General features: G+C 28.7%; 1 protein-coding gene across 1 annotated transcript; it reads left to right on the forward strand.

Moving 5' to 3' along the window:
• Positions 1-15004: 15004 nt before the first annotated feature.
• On the forward strand, positions 15005-17554 carry LOC107862632 (probable pectate lyase 18). Its single transcript, XM_016708262.2, has 4 exons — positions 15005-15333; positions 15648-16388; positions 16698-16836; positions 16970-17554. The coding sequence occupies exons 1-4, from the start codon at positions 15227-15229 to the stop codon at positions 17192-17194; spliced, it is 1212 nt and encodes a 403-aa protein (XP_016563748.2). The 5' UTR covers positions 15005-15226; the 3' UTR covers positions 17195-17554.
• The last annotated feature ends 8174 nt before the right edge of the window (positions 17555-25728 follow it).

The raw sequence follows: 25728 nt of genomic DNA on the forward strand, positions 1-25728 counted from the left end.
CTCCTAGTGGAAAAAAGATTTTGAAATCATATCATTTTATTACTGTCTTCTACCCCTTAATTACTCCAAAAAAGTAAACTCAAAGTACAATGAGTCATGCATTCAATTAGAGCTAGTAGAACCTATATATTCTATTACTCCCACCATTTCAAAATAAGTAAATTATTAGGGTATTTATTGGTGTTTCAAAATAATTGAATCATTGAATTTATTTTCAAATTTACCCTTATGATTTGACAACCAATTAACTTTTGAAAAAGTATTACAAGGTCAGCTTTTTCTTTTTTTAGGGGTAAAAATGAAAAGTTGTGTTAAATTTATGTATTTAATGTTTTTTCTTTAATCTGTGTGTCAAAATCTAACAATTCATTTATTATAAAATTGAGGGAGTACTATATATTACTCATACACTTCAAAGGTTTTATATTGCATGATTATTGAAAAAGTGTGAAAATGTCTAAATTTGTCCCTATAATATACAAAATGGTTTATATTGCCCTTTATTAATTAGTAGTTATAGTTAGGATCAAATTAAATATATCATTATCTTTATCAAATTAGTTCAAATAATTTTGAATACATTGTTGGTTGGCACGTATCTTCACGTGGAAAAATTATAATACACCCCTTTTTTTCTTGAATTAGTAGTAGTTGTTATTTTTTTTTTCCACTTCAATTGATCCTTACTGCTCTAATTGACCAAGTGTTATACAAGTAAAATACTTAAGATGTAATAAGGACAGTTCATGATTAAGACTATTGAATATCTTTCTTAAAGAATGCATAAAAACGTTATAGAAAAGAGATTATAGACCATAAGTAATGTAATTAATATGTAATTTTCGTCATACATATCAATATTACTTCCTTGTTCAATTAGTAATTGAAACAGATATGGGAAATACTCCTTTATCTTTAATCGGAATTCTTAAACTTAAATTAAATCTTAACTATGAAATTGTTTTTGTTAGAAAATACTTTACCCCAATATAAGATTCCCGATATGATATAGTTGAATTTCAATGTGAAAACAATCTCGTCTACGAAATACATTATTTCATCCAATATTAAAGGATCTGTCGACACATAACGTGTCAAACAAAACTAGATCCAAACAAAAATTAACAATTTTTTTTAACTAGATTTTGCGAATAGGCCGTCAAACGAATTTCTAAAACATATGTAGCTATCAAATATGCTAAGCTAAAAACAATTTTTTCTTCTCCTTTACACTCACTTTCATTATCTAATTTATTATTATGGGTCCGTGAACAGAAACAAGATAAAGAGTAATGGGACTTTGGCTTTTGGTTATGAAATATATAATATATAATAACCAGAAAAGGCTATCTCAAATAATAGACCTATAATCTCAACTAGACCAAGTTTCTCCACTTGCACATTTAATTAATTTAAAGCTAATTGTGTCAAGCACATGGACTAGAGGAATTAAATAAATTCCATAAAGATTATTTGAGAAGCAACTCATGATTCCACGAAATATATTTCTACCCAATGAATGATAACTTTTCGGAAATTTGTAGCCGTTTGTCCATGAAATTTTTTTTTTTTTTGGAGTTGGAATTAGAGTTGAAGATGAAGTTGGAGTTGTGTTTGGTCATGTCTTTTTGAATTTTTTTTTAAACTTTTAAAAAATCTTTTTTAAATGTGATTTTATGCCCTCAACTTTTAAAAATTATCAAAATCACTCAACTACTAATTTACCTACTAACATACAACCAAATATTGAGAAAATAATTTATATGTCTTCAATTGATAAAATAATTAACAACAAACTAATTATTATGATTGTTATTCTTCGAAAAGTTGAATAAAAAATATCACAAACACGAGCTAAATAAGTTTATCTAACCATAATCGATTGAATAGAGTAAATATATTTTGATAAATATGATTGATGGATACAAATATATTTTATATATTCTTTAATTTGTTGATGAAAATTCTTAATTACTTTCACTTGAATTAATTTTTTATTGAATTTGATCTTTTTAAAAAAAATTACGGATGAATTATTTCTGAATAGATTAGTGCTAATTTTTTTACTTTTTCTTTATTGATGATATTGATTTTCCTTGAATATTATTGTATCGTAAATATGGATCGTTATATTATGTTTGATATGCGACTTTATTGACCACTTTTTAATAATTTATTAAAATCATAATAGCTATGATATGACATATACAGGAAATTAGAATGACAAGAAAAAAATATTAAATTTCTCACTTTTAAATAACATAATGTACTAGGCCTTATATTTCTATAATATAGTTCATTCAAAACAAAGCTGATATATTTTCGCCATAGATTGTCATTTTTTACGTTAGTAAATTTTGATTAAAAGAAGAAAAAGTGATTAGAATATCTGTAACAATTAAAAATAATGTTGTACCATAGAAAACAAATAATAATTTTTTTCTTGGTAGTTGGTTGTAGTTATAAGAGGTGTTTGTGTAAAAATTTAAAGATTGAGATTATATGTAGTAATAATGGAAGTTAAAAATGGGAGTGAAAAATTGTGAAAAACAACAAAAAGTTGTTTTTACTTTTTGGAATCCAACTCTGGAATAATTTTTCGAATTTTCATGACCTAACACCATAATTTTCGGAAAAATGAAAAAAGTAAGAAAAAAACATGGAAAAAAGGAAAAAAAATTTATGGCCAAACTGACAAATTTGAAAATTTTAGGCAATCTTTATGAAATACTAGGACTAAGTGACTAACATAATTGTCCCGAGTCTAAAATTCGAGTCTAACTCAATTTCAAAAATAAATTCAAAAGATGAGAGTTATTCAACATTAATATTATATAAGTATCAAATTGCGTTTCACTCTCCGATGTAGGTTTACTAACACTATCGACATGCCTAGGCTTGACAACTGGAACTAAGCAAAGATAATACGGGAGCCCTGTGTGAAATAAGAATTGATTAAACATAATTATGATATAAGATTAAAAAAAAGGAAATATTATATATTATAGACAAAATACTATATTAATTACATGATATAATTAATGTTATAAAAAATTACAATTCATAGTTATTTGATAGTTAAAAGTCAATTTTTTTTGGGGGGGTTCTATATACAAATATATTAAGATTTGTATATATCAATTTTCTCTCTCGTGTATTTAGTTTTGGTATTTTTTTTTCTATTCTCTCTATCTTATTGGCTCAAAAAATAGGCAACAATGGAATATCAAAACACAAGATTTTTGATGATCTTCTTCAACTATTTTTTTCTTAATTTTCTCTCAAAATCACTCTAATATCCTTGATTTTAAATTAAAGAAACGAAAACATTGGCAACATCATAATACATGATTATTCAAGAGATCTTCTTCAACTTTCTTCTCCTAATTTTCTCTCAAAGTCACCCTAATATCACAAAATATAATCCTTGATTTTTCTGTAATAAATTATTTTTGCGGATTTTTCACCACAGAAAATCAGTTTCGGATATTTATTGACATTAGATTTAATTTTTAATTTTTTTTATATATTATGTCAGTTAGTCATTAAATTTCTTCGTTGTTCATCTATTTTACAAAAAAAAAATAGAAAAGGGAGCACTCCCCCGTTTTTTTAATTTCTTCATTTTTGCGAATTTTTATTTTATAATATAAATTTTTATATATTATGTAAGTCACTCCCCCTTTGATGGATGATTTATAAAAAAATAAAATAAAAAAAAAGAGGAAAGAATTTTGCATCTTTTAGCAAGGCGGAAAGGAAAAAATATTTTAAGGTATCTAAATCTAAAAGGGGAGCAATGAAGTTCACAGTGACTACGAGTTTGTTTTGTATATATTCTCGTGAAACGAAATTGTTGGTCAATATACATTTTTATTTCAATATATATAGATACGTATATTTTTTTTTGTAGAATAATACATGCATATATATATACAGAGTTAGAGTGTATGTATGTATATACAGTTTGTATTTTTTATATATGCATATACAATTTACATATATGTATATACAGTTAACTTTCACATATATATTTTGAAGAATAATGACAGTTTTAGAGTGCATATATGTATATACATTCAAATTTGTTATTATGTAAAATATTCAAATTTATATATACAGATATACAAATGATAAACATATATGTATATGTTTATTTCGTTTGCATATATGCATATACAGATATACAACAAACAACAGATATACAAATATGTATATTTCATTTGCATGTATATTTCGGTTACAAACAACATTCAAATTTGTATATACAGATATACAAATAACAGATATATAAATAATAAACAACAATTTTGATTTGAATATATGTATATTTCGTTTGCAATATCGTTTACAAACAACAAATATACAAATAATAAATAATAGTTTTGATTTGAATATATGTATACTTCGTTTGCATATATGTATATATAGATATACAAACAACAGATATACCAATATCAAATTTATGTAAACTAATATATAGATATACAAACAACAGATATACAAATAATAAAAACAATCTTTGTAACCTTTAAAACAGATATACAAATACAATTATACACTTATGTTAACAGATATGCAGAAATTCAAATATACTATTACTAGATATACATAAAAAAGAATATTAATAGACTGTCAATACGTATACTATAAAATATGTAGTAGAGTAATGAATGAATATATCACACAAATTGCAATTATAAATGGGATTTAGAAAAAAAAAAAAAATACAAACAAAAATTATAACCTTTTAACAGTTTCTGTGAAAAAAAAATCAAAATTACGAAAATAAAAATTGAACACGAAAATTGAAACACAAAATTACAATTGAAGTTATTGTATACAAAAATAATAGCAATTACAAAATTGACAAATTGACAATTTGAAAGTGTTTGAAGTTTATATTGTGCATTCAATTTTGAAAATCTAATTCGAACCAATAATAAAATCGATTTTCATTATGTTGAAACTGAATCACTTTTTATTGCGTATTAGATTCAAAAAAGGATTTCAGTAAATAAATTTAAGTAAAAAAATAATTTGTGTAAATCGTATATACCAGAATTTTTGTATGCACGAATTATCAACTTTCTCTTGTAGATCACAATTTTTTTTTTTAATAAAAAAATTATCAACTTTTGAGGGAGTAATTAACGCACAAATTTATATTTATTGATATGTTATCTGAGAGAAATAAATGGAAAGTTAGAGAAGATTAAGGACATTTATTAAATTAAAATTTCCTTTTTTATCTCTTTTTGCTTTTATGAATTTTTCCTTCTTTTTTGTATATATATACATAAAACTGTCATTTATTTAGTTTATGAATTGTAAATATTAAAATTTAGACTAGGAAGTTAGTTATAGATACTCCAATGAGACTACATATGAAATTTTGCCAAAAAAAAAGTTGAAAGTCTGATTCAACTCAAAAACTAGTTGGCCACGATAATTTATGAGCCCAATATCGAGTAAAATAAGAAGGATAAGGTGTTCTTGATCCTTGTATCTTATTAAAGAAAATCTACCCTGTTAATTCTAACTCAACCAAAAAAGTTTATTTTAGAGATGAGAAAATATTGAGAATTGCAACCACAATGTGGGACTACTTAATACATCTTCATTCCCATAAATATATTATAGGCAACATCTATCTTTGTATTTCATTTTTTGGGTTATCTATTTTTCCAATCGTCATTGTTAAAATTAGCTAAAAAACGAAAAGAAAAAACAATCATACCTACTTGTTCATTATATTATTCCTTTGATTTCTTTTTTTACCTACTTGTTCATTTTTCCTTTTGATTTCTTTTATTTTTTGTCTTTGATCAAATGCATATATATCTTCTCTTCTTCTATCATATTCTTCCATAAGTCCGTGACAAGTGACATCGTGTTCAATTTACGTAATTCTATTATCTAAATTAAAGAAGAGTAATTAATTGGTATGAACACAATTTTGTGGAATTAATTAACAGTGGAAAAAGACAATTAATTACATGCATCACATGACTTGAGGTGAACGATTCTGACCTTTGTTCCAGTAAAAGTGGAGTAAATCAAGGGAATCTGATTTTTGTTGAATTACTATGAGAATTAGACAAAATTGCATTTTGAAAAATTAGTGTCCGAGTTAAGACCTTTTTTTTTTTTAATTTTTTCCAAAGAAAAAAGAAGAAACTATTTGTTAGGTTGTGGCATTATTTGAAAGATCAATTGTTGCTACCTTGAGTCGAGAATAGAAGTACTAAATGGGTGTATTGGGTTGAATTTTGGTACGTTCGCGAGTTATTAATCTCCTGAAAAATTATTTATATCGAAATAGATTATGTGAAATAGTCTAAACAACGGGCCATAACACAAAACGGTCCAACTCTTTTAAGTTTAGTTCTTTATTTGTTTTCTTATGGTTTGTTTAATTTCTTAGTTTTTTTATGGTTATATATATAAAACAAAATCAAACCAAAAAAGCATTTTTAAAAATATTTTGACAAAAGTGTCTCATGGATCAATTCGCACTGTATAGTAGCCCAACCTTTAGATGCATTGAATCAAAGGAATCAAAATACATTGAGTTTATAACAATGAGCGACTCCTTTACTCGTCTAAACTTGAATGTGTGGCGGGATCAAAATTTTCATGAAATAATTTTACCATCCTTACGTCCAACATCTATGGTTTAATTGGCGATACTATATGAAAAATACATCCATATCATTATGTTTTTCAATGTCGAACCTTCATGTTAGGTCACTCTTCAATAGTATAGGTTTGGGCGTAGTAAGGATGGTGTTGGATTGTCCCACACTTTCTCTATTTCATTTTTCTTGATTTTTATATTCGAAATATATATTTATAGTTGGTTGTCTATTTTAACAAATTAAAAATAAATCATTATTCTTTAATGTTCTCTTTATCATTAAATATTTTTCTAAAGCAATATTAATCGAATTTAGATTTTCAAAAGCTAGTTAATAAGATTAATTTAGTAAATAAACCTCTAACAAACACTTTCTTAAATGTAATGCCATATCTACATTAACCACCATCAACAACATACTAGAATATTTCTATTAAGTTGTGTCTGAAAAGATAAGTGTATGCAGTTTATATCACTACCTCATAGATGAGATAAAAAAATTATTTTTATAGATTTCAACTCAAGATTAGATGAGCATAAAACAAGTAAAATAAAACGGAGTGTGTATTTATATAATTTTAGATTGATACTTGAGATTGAATTAGACTTTGGTGATCTTTCTTTCTTTTGTCATTATAGTGCCCACTCTTGCATGTGCAAATTTGTGGCATCTAACCAAGCTAAGTGCCACATCAAGGAATTCAAAAGAGAGGGAAAGGAAGTTATCAAGTAACAATCAACAAATGTCACTACCCTATCTGTCACAATTCACACCCAACCCAACAAGGCAAGTGGAAGATCCATTCCATTTTCACTCACAATCCATTCCATGCAGTGGAAGATCCAGGATGAAGGGTCGTGGGTACACGCGAGGTTTAAACGCACATATTGACGCTCAAAGCATTAAAGTTCTGCCTGAAGCACACAATTATCTTCTTAATTTTCTGGGTGTTTTTTTGAAGCTTATACCAATTTTATTTTTTTTATATATATATAATGATACTTAATCTGCGTCAAATAAAAAAAATGTCGGACCACTATAAAAATCATATAGGTCCGACCCTGATTCCATGATACTGTATCCCTTTTGTATCTTTTAATCTATTGTTGATATTCATCTGAATTCAAAGAATCAGAACCCGGTGCTTTTTGAGGAAGCAAAAAGATGAAATCATACTAAGATCAGTAGCGTATTCTCGGCGGCTCATACATATTAGTGGCCTAAATAGAGCGGAGATTTCATACTATTAAAAAATAAATATATATTTTTTTGATATAAAGTTCATTTTTGTAGCACTTTGAGATGCAAAATTACTAATGACGTTATTATAATGAATTATTCAATTGATAATGTAGGTAATCCATTAAATCTTTCTTAATTTATAGCACTCGATATGTGTCAAACTTCTTCTAATAATTTTTTTTTTTTTTATGAGAAAAGTTCATTTTTTATTTACGAATAGCACTTAATATTTTTTTTAAAGAACACCTATAACCTTTTAGAGCTTAAAAAAGAAAAATAAGCCTCTCAAATTTGGAAGTCTAAGGTGTCTTTTTCCTATCTCATTATTAGTCATTAGAGCCACACACCCCGGAGAGCAGTGGCGGAGCCACTTTTGCTCCAGGGGTTTATTCGAATCCCCTTCAATTAAAAATTATACTGTTTTTATACTATTCCTATCTCATTATTAGTCATTAGAGCCACACACCCCGGAGAGCAGTGGCGGAGCCACTTTTGCTCCAGGGGTTTATTCGAATTTCCTTCGATTAAAAATTATACTGTTTTTATACTATTTTAAATAGTTAAAAATACTTTTTATACATATATAATAAATGTTGAATCCTCTTCGACTAATTTGTATATATAATTTCGAACCCCTCAATGAAAATCTTGACTCCACTACTGCCTAAACGTACACATAATTTTTTGTGAATGACTTCAGCAATTAAATAAATTAATAAACCACTAAAACAAACAATAATCATAACACATACAATGTAAGTTCACAAGCAAATCACTATAATAACAAACTACGTTGTTTTCTTATATTGATACCCGAATTTTTTTTATTTTCCTTATTGTTTATATAAATATATCTATAGCTTGTATGATCAGCCTTCCAAAATTAACTTAACATGAAAAGTGTCTTTTGCCATTTGTGTTTTGCTTCTTGATTTTAAAAAAAAATTGTCAATTAAGGTATCGAAAGTATTTTCGGAAAAAGGTTTTTTTTTTTTGAATTTTGAAAAATAGTTTCTGCTATTTCTATTCTTACTTAATTTTTTAAAATCATTTTAATGCTAAAAACTTAATTTTTTTTTTTTTTGAAAAATAGTTTCTGCTATTCCTATTTAAATTTTTAAAATCTTTTTAATGCTAAAAACTTGACCAAACTCTTTGACTCTCTAAAGTACTCCCATCATTTAAAAAAGAATGATCTACTTTTCTTTTTAATCCGTTTAAAAAAGAATCACCCTTTTCCCTTTTTGGCAACACTTTAATGTCAACTCTCCACATGACATGTTTAGGACCACAAGATTAAAGAACATTTTGATACATTTGACACAACTTTAATTTAAGGCAGGCCACAAGATTCAAAAGTCTTTTTTATTTTCTTAAACTTTGTGTCAAGTCAAAGTAGGTCATTCATTTTGAAACGGAGGAAATAAGTATTTTTTCTTCAATTATTTTTTTTTAATACCTTTTGAGGGAAGGTACATCTGCTGTGGGTGAGGATTAGGAAATGTAACTATCACTTTGCATCATTTTCATTTAGAGGTCCATGTCCATGTGTCTTGTTTGTCATGTGGACGAATGGCGCTCTTCAATTTGCCATGTCATCATAAGTGGATTTTTCTTATTGTATTATAGTAATATTTTTTTTCAATAATAGTATTGGTTTGTGGAGTCACGGCGAATTTTGCGGCCAAGAAATATTTGAGGGAAGAAATTTTTGATTTGTTGAGGACATTATGAATCTCACTACAGTTGGGACCATATAACTTTGATTTATAGGCCAAAAGCATGTGCTAAAGTTCTACTACTATTAGTGATTTAATGTGTGATGTTCTCTAACATGTCTTTTTCTTTGTGGTTTAATGAATAGTTAGAATGGATAAGACTTTTAAGTCAGTTTAATTAAAATTTGTAAGTACCCAGCTAGCTCGCACTTTGTGGTGATGAGACTTAAAAAGTCTCTCTTAGTAGGCGTTTGGCCATAAAAATTAAAAAATCTTAAAGTTGGAGTTGCCGTTCGAGTTGGAGTTGTATTTGATCATGTATTTTTTAAAGATGTTTTTAGACTTTTGAAAAGTCTTTTTTAAATTTAATTTTATGCCCCAAACTTTTTAAAACTATCAAAATTGTTCAACTAATTTATCAACTGATTATACTCATGAATGGAAAGAATTTTACATCAATGATGAAAGGGATCCTGAGCTTAAAAATAAAAATATACCTATAAATAATGAAAATATACATGTCTTTTAACTTAAAAATCTTACTAAACTATTTACTAACAACATTATTAAGAATAAAAGTAAATTTTTTTTTTCTCCAAATAATGAAGAATCAAATGATCGTGGCAATTTTCATTTCATCTTCATTATAGATGCTAATATTTGTTTACAGTGAAAACAGTTTCTTATGCTTAAAGTAAATTATGAAAGCAATGTATAAGACCAAACAAAAGCTCTCAGTGATGATAAGAGTCCAGTTAAATCCATTTGGATCATTAAAAACTGTGGTTTTCAAGTTCATTCCAAATACTGCATAGCAAATATTGTTGCAACAAAAGTGGCAACTGTCAGAAGCAACTCAAATTGTATTAGCTGATTCTGGACATTGCCAAATTTTATATTGATCAAATCCTCCGTATTATCAATATATTCTTTAAGTGATGACAAGTTGTGTAATATTAAAAAAATTGGGGTTATATGTAATAATAAAAAAAGTTGAAATTGAAATTGAAAAAAAGTGAAAACAACATAAAATAAATTTGGAATTGTTTTTGAAATATATATGGCCAAACACCATAAATCCTATAAAGTGAAAAAAAAAATTGAAAAAAGTGAATAATTTCTATGGCCAAACTATAAGGGAGGGGACATTTTTTTATTTTTTTTTTTAATTTCTACGAATAAGGTGAGGACTTACCATCAGTGAAGGAGCCAGAATTGACCCCCAAGGGGTTCACCAATGAATATATGAACTAATCGAAGAGGTTTGATATCTACTATATATACATAAAAAATAATTTTAACTATGTATATACAATATAATTTTCCATCGAAGGGGATTCGGATGAATCCCCTACCTTATAAGTAGCCCCGCCCCTGTTTACCATATCGGTTTTGTTTTACTTGACATCTACATTAAAGATAAATGTTTCATTAATAAATAAATCAAGATAATTTTATTACTCTTCCCCCTATATTATTGTCAAATATCTATATAAAATAGTAATAGTAGTTAAATTTGGAATTCAAAGTATCATAAATAAGATTAGTTTATCTAGTAAAACATTTTTCTACTTGACACGTTTTTAAGGGTGTATCAAGTCAATAGGGGCTAAGTAATATTAAACCGAAGAAGGATTTTTTAAAAGTTTGAACTATATTAAATTAAATAATACGTGGAAATGAATAGAATACTTTATGAATTTTCAAATTTCAAACTTGTCAATGGAATTTTAATATCCACAAGCACAAAGTAGGTAGATTTTAATACTTACAAACCTAACTCGAAGTCCCAAAATCCTGGTAGCGTAAAGAAGAGAGGTTTGGAATTTACAATGGTGAATGATATTAATACCACCTCTTAAAGAATTGATCAAAAGCAATTAATCAAATGTCGACTTCTTTTCTTTGATATATACGTTATTCAGTACTTAATTAATGATACATTTTTTCACGCTAATTTTAAATGTCTACTTTAATTTGATGTAGACATCGAGTGCCAAATAAGTTTAGAACATACGAAGAGCAATGTACTACTATAGTATGTTGTAATGACATGACAAAATAAATGAATTTCAAACATTATTGACAGTTAGTGTTTAATTTGTAAGTTTAATTACAGTTACCCCCACAAAAGAAAGAAAAGCAGACAGTAAAGAGAAAAGCAAAATAATGCATTAGATTGCTTGTAACTAAAGGGTAAATCAAGACAAATAATAAGGGTCCCATGCAAATCTAGTAACTTTATATGCGTGATGCCAATGATTTTTCATAAACAAATATTGCTAGACTCAGTTGGCTATACCTAGCTTTAATTTGGGAAAGAATCATCATTATAATATTTGCATATGTGCGTGGACGCAGAACATGCCATTCACTAATCATTTCTCATTTCCTTTTTCAATATAAAATATTTGCAAACAAATTAAACGATTCAACTATACATCTAGTGGTTTAAATAACAGACAATACCATATCAAACTTTGAAGTTTGAACGAAATAAATACCGTAGAAAATTAATATGACATAATTAGGGTCGGTGGCATTTGCTATATACAACTGGTCCATTGCTTTCTCACTCATTACAAACATCCTGTGCGAAAAAGTGAAAAAGGCCAAAAAAAGAAAAAAGAAAAGGGCAATACATGGTTATTGGTCATAAAAATCAATTTTAATGTTTTTTTTATTTAGACAATTTACATGAAAGATAAGGAGATAAGTGAGAGTATGCTTTGATTGTCAAGTAAATATATAACTTGCCCTTCTTCACATGTGCATAGAGAATAAATAAATCAACAACAACAAAAACCTATTCAGTGTGTATCACTACCTCAGATGAGATAGAGAAACCGCTTCAGATAGAAGCGCAACTCAATAAAAAAAATATAGTCCAAAAAAAAGACTTAAAAAGAGGTATAAAAGACAATAAGAAATAGCACAATACAAATAATAACAACACATTCACGAATTAAAAAAATCATGTAAATTTCAAGTAAATTAATTAAATTTTGAAATATTTCATGAAGTGCTTTTTTTTTTGGAGTAGAACAAATAATATATGTCATTACAAAAGAAAAAAAAAAGGTTAAAATTAGCTACTAATTTTGATACCTACCGATCGCTAATTAGGGTTAGCAATTAACATTTATTATTTAGTTATTGAATTTGTCTGTCACTTAAAATTCTTATTTGTTAAATTATATTTTATCTCCTCTCGTTGTCACACAGTATTAGAGCATCTTTTTGTAGTTATAAATTGAAATTATTCTTCATCTATCCACAAAAATAGGAGCAAATATCTTGGATAATAATATTATCAGATTTTACTCTATATTTCCTTCCTTGAGGAATACGATCCTATTCCAATCATAAAAAAGAAGTTGAATACGCATGGATCGACATGGTTATCTTATAAAATGTAGCTGTTGGAATATTATTATAATGGAGGAATGGGATGGTTATCTATATTCTCTTATAATATTATAAGAGCGAGTTAAGCAGTTGAAGTAGGCAGGAAGTTGACATGCCTTCTTTGGCTGTTTCAATTGTAATTTTACTATATCACTCTTAATTAATTATTATAAGTTATTTATGTATTCAAAAATTAATAATATTTAATAAAAATTTAAAATAGATATTTATGACATGTCTGCTTCAGTACTTTAATCATAATTTTACTATATCACCCCTAATTAATTATTGTATCCCTAATTAAATATTATTAGTCATTTACGTATTATAAAATTAATAATATTTAATTAAAAAAAAGATAAAATAGATATTTATGACTGTTCCAGTTGTTTCAATCGTAATTTTATTGTATCAGCAAAGCAAGCACGAGGTCAACATGTCTGCTTCAACTGTAGTTTTACTATATCACCCCTAATTAATTATTATAAATCATTTATATATTAAAAAATTATATAATATTTAATAAAAAAATTAAAATGGACATTTATGACATGTCTACTTCAGTTGCTTTAATCATAATTTTACTATATTATTCTTAATTAATTATTATATTTCAAATTGAATGTTATAAGTCATTTACATATTGAAAAATTAATTATATTTAATTAGAAAAAAGTAAAATAACATTTATGACTGTTTCAATCGTATACTTTACCACCGTTAATTAATTATTATAAAACTATTTTTTATAATAATTTTGCTATGTCGCTTCTAATTAGTTTTACAAGTCACTTATGACATGTGTGCTTCATTGCTTTTACCGTGATTTTACTATATCACCATTAATTAATTATTATGATCGTCTAAGCATTAAAAATTTGACAATATTTCATAAATTGAGATAGGAAGAATATTCATATGTTATTGAAAAATAATGTAAAAGACATTGTAAGTCACATAATTAACAAGAAATTTAAAAAATATAAAATATTTGATTGACTCTCGAAACTATATCAACACCATTTAAATTAAAACAGAAGAAAAAATATTATAAATCACAATAATTAAAATTATAAATTATTTCAATAATTTAAATTAAGATAAAAAATATATATATTGGGCCGCGGCACGTGCCATCGATATCTAGTATTATATATATAATACATGCATGCAGATCTTTAATTATTTCTACACATTATTCCATGACATTGAAGTTGCAAATAATTTTGATTTTTGATTTTTATAATATATAGTAAGTTGCATGCGGGAAACGAGCTATACATGGGGCTATGACGAACTAATTTTATTTCCTTTAAATTTGTTACGTAAAATTATATACTTTCTTTTGTTCTAATTAGAAAATGACATTATTGCAATATCCGGTATTAACAATTTGGTTAGTTCACTGCTTTATTCTGAAAGTATTTATTTATATATATAAATTGCAAAAAGTTTTCTGATTCTATTACTAACTTGGACTAGTTTTGGTTGTACGCAATTTCATTTGAAAAATATAAAGAGATGAATGCGGAGATTTAGAATTTTTTTTTTTTTTTTTGGAATAATTAGAATAATTAAATTACTTTGACGATGGCACTCAAAGTGGAAACTTTGTAATGAGAAAAAAATGCATTTCTAAAGTTTAAGTTATATACACGGCCAATATAATAAATATGTAAACCATTATCTATAATATGTAACATATAAATTATCTCAAATTATACATACACACGAATATAAATTATTCTGCCAGGCCCCGTATATATTTCTAAAACTTTTGCTACTTCAACCTTATAACTACAATGACATTACACGAGCTCCACCAATAGTAACTTATAGTGTCAAATTTAAGTAAAAGAAGCATCAATGAATATTTACGATATATATAACTTAAACAAAACTGAGATATACTGCTAGAGTACCAATGATGTTCTAACATACAAGGGGTAGGAGTTGTTATTAACAGACAAAAACTACGATAGTGTTGTCTGTAAAAGGATGTAGGTAAGAGAGGAATCTCCGTAAAACATGTAATCACGAAGGAACAAGGGACCCATCCCTTTTGTTTAATTACGCTAATTTCTCCACTTTTCCCCTCTTTATAAACTCCTCCATTTCCCTCTCTTTTCTTCACAAACACAAATTCTCTGTTTTCCCCTCTGTTCTCCTCATAAAACACAAAGTTACTAATTTAACTAAACAAACCAACAAACAAAGATGGGTACTTCCTCTCTTTCTTTACTATTTCTCCTGTCTTTTCTTCTTCTTCTCCCGTCCCTCTTTGCCTCCTCTAATCCTCAACAAGTTGTTGATGAAGTACATAGGTACGTACATTTTGTTTCCTTCACATTAATTAATGTATGTCGAGCCAAAGAGGAGCGTTGAAGTAACCGGTACCTTGAAAACAGCCTCTCAAGGCTGCATCCAATAGACCCTTGTGATGTGGCAAGAGAGTTCATCTAATTAAGCCCCTTTAGACGAAAAATTACAATGCATGTACAAGCTTAAAATTAAATTATTTTTGGCTAGCACAGTTTTTTGAATGTATTCAATTATTCAGTTGAACCCGTCCTAAATCCATCTCTCATCGAGACAACATTATTTTTGCTAGTACATTAACATTTGGCTTATAATGCAGGAGCATAAATGGTTCAAGGAGGAATTTGGGCTATCTTTCATGTGGTACTGGAAACCCAATCGACGATTGCTGGCGTTGTGATCCCAACTGGGAGAAAAACCGCCAGCGATTAGCTGACTGCGCCATTGGATTTGGGAAGAACGCCATTGGTGGCCGGGATGGTAAAATTTACGTGGTCACTGACTCAGGTGACGATGATCCCGTCACCCCAAAGCCGGGGACACTCCGGCACGCGGTGATTCAGACTGAGCCCTTGTGGATTATATTCGCAAGGGACATGGTCATACAATTGAAAGAAGAACTAATTATGAACTCGTTCAAAACAATTGATGGAAGGGGTGCTAGCGTACACATTGCAGGTGGTCCATGTATAACTATACAGTACGTCACGAATATAATTATACATGGTATTCATATACACGATTGTAAGCAAGGTGGGAACGCTATGGTGCGGAGCAGTCCATCGCATTACGGGTGGAGGACAATTTCTGATGGTGATGGTGTCTCGATATTTGGTGGAAGCCATGTTTGGGTGGACCATTGTTCTTTATCTAGCTGTAAGGATGGCTTGATTGACGCAATTATGGGGTCTACTGCAATTACCATTTCAAATAATTACATGACTCACCATGATAAAGTCATGCTTCTGGGACACAGTGATTCCTATACTCAAGACAAGAACATGCAAATCACCATTGCTTTTAACCACTTTGGGGAAGGCCTTGTCCAAAGAATGCCAAGGTAAACAAACGATAGCGAGGTTAACTTCTATATACTGATGATAATGTACGAGAAGTTTTATGATTAACTACCAAAACTATCACTACTACTTGCTATAATAGGTAAAGTTTATCGTGATAGCGCAAAAATCTTTATATTGTACGACATTTTTTTAGATTTGAAATATTGTTTTATGGTTTATGTGTTAGGCAAAGGTTGCACAAAAATTTGGTGCTAAAAACAATATTCTAAATGACAAAAGAAAATTAGTTAGGAACTATATGTTGAATAGTACAAGACTTTATTAATATACTATTGGAATATATGCAGATGTAGACATGGTTACTTCCATGTGGTGAACAATGACTACACACACTGGGAAATGTATGCCATTGGTGGAAGTGCTGATCCCACCATCAATAGTCAAGGGAACAGATTTCTTGCCCCTGATATCAGGTTCAGCAAAGAGGTTAGTTAGTCATGTCACATCTTCCAATAAAGTACTATTCCATCCTACCCATCCTAATTTATGGAGTAATATACATTTTTATACTGAGATTTATTATTTATAGTCGTATATAAATGTCTGTGACTTGTTTTAGGTTACGAAACACGAGGATGCGCCGGAGAGTGAATGGAAGAATTGGAATTGGAGGACAGAAGGGGACCTAATGTTAAATGGTGCATATTTCACACAATCAGGAGCTGGAGCTAAATCATCAAGTTATGCTAAAGCTTCAAGTTTAAGTGCAAGGCCTTCTTCATTAGTAGGCAACCTTGTGTCTGGTTCGGGTGCACTCAGCTGCCGAAAGGGTTCTCGTTGCTGATTATTATTTCCTTAAAAAAGGACATTAAAAAAGGGAATTAATTAGTTATTTAATTTGAAATTATTCTACTAAAGTTCAGTTTGGAAAAAAAAAAAAAGACCATGTGGTGAGGGTGAAAAAGAAAGTGACAAAAAGTGTAGGGTTGTGCTTTTATTGTCTTTTTCATTCCATTCAAATATTTTTTTTCCTTATTTTTACTTTTAAGTTTTTTTGACTAGATTGTCAAATACAACCTCGACCTGCTATCCTCAGCCTTTGGGACTTTCGGTTCTGTTGGCTTTAGAGAAAGGCAAGTTAAGAAGTGTTGATATATATATATATATACACATCAATATATATGTATTGATTTTTGAATTTCAATTTGTGTCTTTCTCTCTGTGTCTATCTCGCACAATGTTATTGTTATCTTGCGTAAACTAGATGAGCAAAGCACATTACTGTTCAGAAGATGAAAAATGAGAACAAGAATAATACAAAAAAAAATCAAAATAAGATAATTAATCACCTTATATATAGTGACTGCAGTAAAAAAAAAAAAGTGTTTAATCACCTAAAATGTGAATTACTAGTACAATAATAACTAATAAGTTGTCAGTCCAACTTTGGATTATGGACAAGTTGAACTACCAAAATTGAACTGTATAAAAGCTTGCAACTGAAGAGGTACACGAGGTCACAACAAAGCATTATGTGCATTATTTCAACTCCACATAAAAGGGAAGTACCCCTTGAATTATGCCAAGCAATATTGCAGAATGACTTAGCCTGTCAGTATATAGGGCTAGTTCTTATAAATGAGTGGACCACCACGTTGTCCATGCATGCAACATCAAATTTAATTAATTATACTTTTAATGCCCCAATGCTGACATCCAACCAATAGAATAAATCCTTGGATGTGTTAAGTATTATGGAAGTCATTTTTTTTAGAAACAGAAACCATAGAAAATGCTTTCGATAATTGATTGGTGAGTGAAAATAGTATTTACAAAAAAAGTATAATTCTCAAGAGAATGATATTTTCTGTTAACCAATCACAAAAAAATGACTTCTTCTAGAAAAACATTTCTCTGAAAGTAACCTCCTTAATTCGAGCTAGCTCTTTGATTAACTCACATATAGTCTTTTGACCTTCCGACAATGACCGGAAGGGTCACTCAAGTAATAATTATTATTTTAAAAAATTATTTTTATTTTTTTTAATCGAAAAGTTATTTTATGAGATTATGTTGAGTGATGATACGAGAAATCACTCGGTAATGAAAGTATGAAAAAAGTTTGAAATCGTCCTAGTTAGTTTCAGCTCTTAAATTCAATTTAAGCCATGTGAAATTCGTCGTTCATCGGTTTTACTTTTGCAGTTGCTTTTGGTTTAATTCTGCAGCATTTAGTGGTTGAACTTTCTATACCCCGAAAACTAAAGTGGTTGAACTATATAGTGTTATATATGTATACTTTTCAAAAAGAAAGGATAAAAGAGAAAATGCACACATTGATAATCTTTTAGTGGGACCTTAATATATGAGCACTTATTTTGTAGCAACTAATTTTCTGTTGAAAATTAACCATCCACTATATATTCAAAACTTTAATTTCTCCAGTGGACCAGGCATGTACTCCCATTTAATTAGGGCTATAAGACAAATGAAGTGACAACAACACGAAGATAGAGGTAAAGTTTATATATGCTTTATTTTATAAAGATTTCATTTGTACGTGAATTTGATTGGGTATGTTATTGTTGCAATAGTTGTATGATGGACAAAGAACACATAGACCTCAGATTTTTGATTCACTAATTAAGTTACTTTCTCTAAGTTTATAAATTTTTCCATCTCTATTCACTTCGAAATAACTTTAAATATCGGTATGTGAGATTAGTTTTGACGAAAGCCTAAATCAACACAATGTCTTGACATTATTCCAAATTTGATAGATGTGCAAAAAATATTTCCTAATTAGATACAAAATTAATTGATTACCCCATGAATCTTTTTACTCAAGGTCATAACAACTACGTACCAAGACACAAAATGGAGAAATATTAGGGAGGAATACCCCCCCCCCCCCCCCCCCCCCCCCCCCCGCCGAAACCCCCCCGAAACCCAAAGAAGAATAAAGAATGAAGGAGTGAAAAGGAAAAAGAAAAATAAAGGAACCAAAAAATGTTTGACCAGATCATAGGAAGTTCAAATTTTATGGAGACAAGAGAAACAGAAAATGTTTGAACCATATATATTACACTATACTATGTATAGCTCAGTATTAGATAGGACAATCATATTACGTTATGGACAATATAGGCTACTCTTCCCCATATCATAAAAAGAGCTTATTGTCACATGCATTGGCACGCCACTTACCAATTATTTTAGTTTAATATATACTATTCTTCCATATAATAATAATCAGTGTGCTTCTATCCTAGTGACACATTAGCAAGCTTCTCCTGCATACAGTCGTGGGTAAAAAGCTTTATTGTCTCAAGAAATACAGTTTGTGTAATAACAAGAAAACTGACAAAGAGATAATAGTATTATAGTAACAGTCAAGATTACTTTGGCAAAGCAAGAGCTATCCAGATTTGAATAATATTATGAATTCAAAGTTTGAAATTCTTTCACAATTCTTTTTATTTAAACTTCTGATTTTGAAATCTATTGTTCATATTTATTTTAGAGAATTTTTTTAACATATACTCCCTTCGTTCCATTTTATTTGTCACATTTCATTTCTCGAGAGCCAAACTACATAAATTTTGATCAGTATATCAAGACCTACTTTTTTAATTATTATTAATATGAGAAGAATAGCAGTTTATGATATTTTTCATATAGTTTTCAAATATCTAAATTTTAAATATGAAATAATTCTAATTCAATTTAATATTAAAAAATTAATCAAATTACTCTGGTGAAACGAATGTAACAAGTAAAAAGTAACAAAGTTGAGTACATAGAATTTAAATTAAAAAATTATTAGATTTGATACATTCACATTAGGGTAGTTAGAGTACAACATAAAAAGACAAAAAAAAAAAAAAAAAGTGCAAAATGAAAGGGAAAGAAAATGGGTTGTTCAATTTACCCACCACCTTCTAGTAAAACCTTTATTTCGAATAGGAAGGTGTTGAGAAATATGGTTGGGAAAGTAAAGTTTTAACCACTTTCACCAGTAAATCAAAGTCTACCCTCCCTTTTCCATATGTGCCTTCCTTAATTAAAGCAACAACCGACAAAGGTCAACATTAATAAGCCGTTAATTTGGTTCAATTGCCTTAGTGAAGTCAACCTATATATGATTCAACCATGTGGAAGACAAGAAAGCAAGAAAAAATATTCACCTAGCTGGAAAACAACTAATTAAGGTTTAAACAAAATATTGATAATTATAAAGTCATTATATTGTCCAGCAAAAAGCGCTTAATGAGGAACATTTCTTGGGTAAATACTTATATTAGGTATTTCTATTTAACTAAACAATGAAAGTTAACAATTATTAAAGTAAAAATACATATTAGTTAACTATAATTAAGTGTTTAAAAAAATATATACATACAAGACGTATATTTTATATTCATTGAATTTGTGTAAACACACTATATGTGCAAATACCGATCATAATCTTTAGGATAGTTGAGAACCAAAGTATGCCACCAAACTAAAAAAGTTATCAAAATATGTCATATATTTAAAAAAGTATCAAAATAGGCTTAACTCACAAAAAATGTGAGTTATGCAAAAAAAATTTAACGGAAGCCAACTAATGTCGTGAACTGTTTTCGGAAAGTATATAACTCATAAAAATTGTGAGTTATCCATTTGTTTGTACAGAACTCACAATTTTTATGAGTTATACATTTTATTTATTTTAACATAACTCACAAAATTGTGAGTTATCCATTTGTTTGTACAGAACTCACAATTTTTATGAGTTATACATTTTATTTATTTTAACATAACTCACAAAATTGTGAGTTATCCATTTTTATTTTAACATAACTCACAATTTTTGTGAGTCATTTTGATTTAATTTATACGTTTTTCTTCTATTATATAACTCAAAAAAAGTGAGTTATGTACATAAATCGACTTTTTTTGTGAGTTATGTTAAAATAAAAATGGATATTTCATAATTTTTGTGAGTTATGTTAAAATAAATAAAATGTATAACTCAGAAAAATTATGAGTTATGTACAAAAAAAATGGATAACTCACAGTTTTTGTGAGTTATATACTTTCCAAAAACAGTTCATGGCATTTATTGTCTTCCGGTAAATTTTTTTTTTGCATAACTCACAATTTTTTTGAGTTAAGCCTATTTTGAGTCTATTTTAAATATATGACATATTTTGATAACCTTTTTAGTTTGGTGGCATACTTTGGTCCTCGATCAACTCTCCTTACAATAGGATACAATAACTCCTCAAGCTTAGTAGGTGATTAAAATTTGTTGCCTCAAAGATAATGGTGAGATATGATTGATTAAGTCTGATATTAAATTTATATAATATTCAGTTGATAATATAAATTTAACTTGAGACAAATTTAATCTTAGGATACCTAGCTTATATCATCTAACATGAAATTATTTACGCTATCTTTCATATGAGATAAATTAATCTAGAAATTATAATCTCAAGACTATAACTATGATTTCAAGATAATTTAGTTTACTAACCAAATTAAATGACCTCAAAAGCTTCAAATCAACACGTCGCGTCATTCAAATTCAATAATTCATTAACCAGTGTCTTAAAAGAGTTCAATGGTATATTGATCTGTAAGCACATATTCTAATATGGAATATATGATGGTCAAATTTATTTTTAAATTAATATGTAACAATTCCCTAACACGTACGCAACAACGCTTAGGGGTGAGACTTTGTGTACTTAATTATACAATAACTTAAAGATTACAACACTACATTGATGAATAACTAAGTCTTATTGATTAGAATACAATTAAGCATGCAACTTGACGTTCGATAGGCAAGTACTCCCTCTATTCCCACCAATTATTTGTTACGAAAAGTTTTTACATGTTCTTTAAGAAAATATCACGTGCTTGTGTATGATATAAGCTAAGGAGCGTAATTTAATTACTCCATTCTTATTAATTCTTTAGTCTTTGACTACATTAATATATATTCAATAAATAAATGAATTATATTTACATGTCACGTCTAATACTGAATATAAAGTTGGAAAAAAATGATTATTTCTTGTCAACATTTAATTGTTTCGTTTTCAGAATTTTCTCCATTGAAAACAAATTGATCAAATTTTCCAAATGTTAGTTAAGTGTGTGGTATAAGTTGGACTAAAATAGCATCCTACTACCACCAACCACAACGAGAAATTAAATAAACTGCTTTTGACCAAATTTTACGTTTTCCTTTTAAAAAAAATTTTGATAGAGAATCTTGTCTTCCTAAAATAACATAAATTGATTCGATCTGTTAGCAAAGGTTGGTGGTATATGTTGTCCTGGAAGCTATTAAAGCGAAGGGTGTCAAATATTGAGAGGATTTGATTGGATTGGATTTGGGCGAGGTTAAAATGAATTTAGATATCAATAAATTGACGAGTTATTGACCCGTATAAATGTTACTTTGAGGAGAGGATTGGATTGGATTTGGGCGGGGTTAAAATGAATTTAGATATCAATAAATTGACGAGTTATTGACCCGCATAAATGTTACTTTGAGGAGAGGATTTGATTGGATTGAATTTGGGCGGGGTTAAAATGAATTTAGATATCAATAAATTGACGAGTTATTGACCCGCATAAATGTTACTTTGAGGAGAGGATTCGATTGGATTGAATTTGGGCGGGGTTAAAATAGATTTAGATATCAATAAATTGACGAGTTATTGACCCGCTTAAATGTTACTTTGAGGAGAGGATTCGATTGGATTGGATTTGGGCGGGGTTAAAATGGATTCGATATTAATAAATTGACGAGTTATTGACCCGCTTAAATGTTACTTGAGCTAAACCTGGCTAGAAAATCAACCATAATCCAACCAACCTAATTCTTACTAAATTTAATTAATTTATTCGTTTGTTCTTTTTAATGTTTTTATAGTTGATATCAAATCATTTTTTATTATGACTAAATAATATATAAAACTTAAAAAAATATATACTTTTTGGAAACATTTTGACAAGGTTTTTATGAGTCAATTTGAGCGACATATCATCAGCTAAATTTTTAGATAGACTGAAATGAGTTGAGCTAAAATGAGCTGAGAAACTCAAAAGGGATTGAACAAATCATGTTTTCATAGGCTAATTTTATCACATTGAGTAAAACAACAATTATTTTTAGCAATTATTACACTTAATGCTAAAATTAGTTGAATTAAGGTTTGATTAGGAACTTAGCATAATGCTTTATCTAATAATATCTCCTTTAACCCAATCAAAAAAAACAGTTTGGATCGGTGATGGATCAAATATTTATCATTGGGCTAACAAGTCTTAAATTAGAATGGAAGCCCATATATTCATCAAAATGCAAAGTTTCAAATTTAGCTCAAGAGTAAATTTACCACTAAAAAGCAGATTTTATTTATATTAAACGTTTTAATTATTAAGATTATAATTGAAAAACAAATTCACCCCTATTCAGAGGAAATAGATGCATGCCCAAAGAAAGAGTTTATCAACTCAAGCCTGCTGTGTGTTAAATGGTTATTTTCTGTATGGCCCAAATTATATTTGGGGTTATCATAGGTATTAACATCTTGGAAAAAAAATTAACAAATTCAATGTAAAATTTATTTCCACTCTCTTACTCTCTTTTTTTTTCCTTTTTACTGAAAACCTCGACATTTTGCATAATAAATTATGAGATTCAAAATAAAGTTTATTTTCACTTTTCTTCCCGAGATTACTTTCATTTTCATTCTCTTCCGCTCCTTTTCACATTTTATCAAATCAAGCGTAGGTGTATATATATATATATATATATATATATATATATATAATTTATAATCTAATCAACACAGAAACAGTAAGACAGTGAATCAATGATCGAAACTTTTTTAATTTTTGATTATATCAGTTTTGTAAAACCTACTCAGTACTCCCTCTTTCCTATTGTTTCTTCATGTCTATCATTCTTATTTTCCCCAGAGTTTTTTTTTTTTTTTACCCTGTTCATCTCTTCCTCTTAATCTATGTTCTTAATATCATACTTCTTTAACCACACCCCGGAAACTGTGATCTGGCAGCTAACACTCGTCCTCCGTCTATAGTGCAGACTTTTTGGACTATCAAGGCCAGAATTCCTAGGAATTTACAAGTTAATCCATAGTTGATACGAAGAAATTAAGAGACTAACCATATACTAAGGGTAAGAATTTGTAAGTTAATTTACATGGTTATGCATAAACTATCAATTATATATATAAAAACAGAAACATAAATAGAAATATTTTTGTGGGGAAAATATAAGAACTTACATGAAGTAACTAGGAGAGAGGTTTCCCTTTCGGGAATCCCCTTAAAGGTTTGAATAGAAAAAACTTCAAGCTTTATTGAACCAGAAACAAGATGTTACAGAGTTTAGCTGAAAAACACTGGGTTAAACAGGTTGTTTGGGAGAAAGGTGTTAAACATTACAAGGAGATGTGGAGTTGGTTTCTTTCGCTCTCTGTTTTTCTTTTGGATATTAAAGTCTTTTTTGAAGTCTTAGGTTTTAGCTTGATTTTTGATGAAGAGCAACCTTCATCTTCACTTTTTGGCAAAGTGACAGCCATGAACGGATTTGATGCGTCTTTACCGATCACCGTTTGAATCGGACTAGCTGTACCAACATCCGGTACAGTGGATTTCTGAGCATTTATTGGGAAATGCACACCCTTCTCATCCATTTTTTGAGGAGATGGAGAACTCTGAGTTGGGGTCTGGGTTTGTGCATCTGTTTTACTCACTGGAGTCTGTTGTCTGAGTTTTGTTTCTAGCATTTGTATATGTTTGATTAGTCTAGTGTTTTCCATGAGCAATGACTCTTTCTGGGCATTGAGTGTTTTGAAGTTTTCAGTCATGGAAGAACAGTGATTACAATAAATAATCTTTCCAGTTTCCTTTTGTAAGTTGTACTGGGGTATCTGATCTGGATTTTATCTTAGAGAAGGAGATATGTAATAGTTTGGGCCTAAATATCCCCTAGCATGATTTGTAGCTTCTGTAAAATCATTAAAACCTTTAAAAAGAGGGGCTTTAAAACCCTGTATAGAATCTAATACTTCTAACCAAGTTTGAAAAATGTCATTAGTTTTTCCATGAATTACTACATAGTATTTAAAACGAGACCTACTTTTTTCGGCCATGTAATGACATAAAGCATTCATAGATGCCATGAAATGGTTTCTATTTTGTCTGTTATAAGAAATCCAGAGGTTATCGATTAAACACCTTTGGGGTCTGTCTAAAACATAGTCTGGTCTTATTCTAAATGATATATTGCTCTCAGGGTATGCTATTAAATTAAATGGGCCGAAATAAATTCGTTCCATTGTC

The sequence above is a fragment of the Capsicum annuum genome, chromosome 3 (assembly GCF_002878395.1).
Source record: "Capsicum annuum cultivar UCD-10X-F1 chromosome 3, UCD10Xv1.1, whole genome shotgun sequence".
NCBI lineage: Eukaryota > Viridiplantae > Streptophyta > Magnoliopsida > Solanales > Solanaceae > Capsicum > Capsicum annuum.

Excerpts from the sequence above, each read along its gene's own strand:
- LOC107862632 (XM_016708262.2), top strand. The coding sequence starts at position 15,227 with ATGGGTACTTCCTCTCTTTCTTTACTATTTCTCCTGTCTTTTCTTCTT. Across the intron at positions 15,334-15,647 it reads GTTGTTGATGAAGTACATAG|GAGCATAAATGGTTCAAGGA; the intron begins GTACGTACATTT and ends CTTATAATGCAG. Across the intron at positions 16,389-16,697 it reads CTTGTCCAAAGAATGCCAAG|ATGTAGACATGGTTACTTCC; the intron begins GTAAACAAACGA and ends GAATATATGCAG.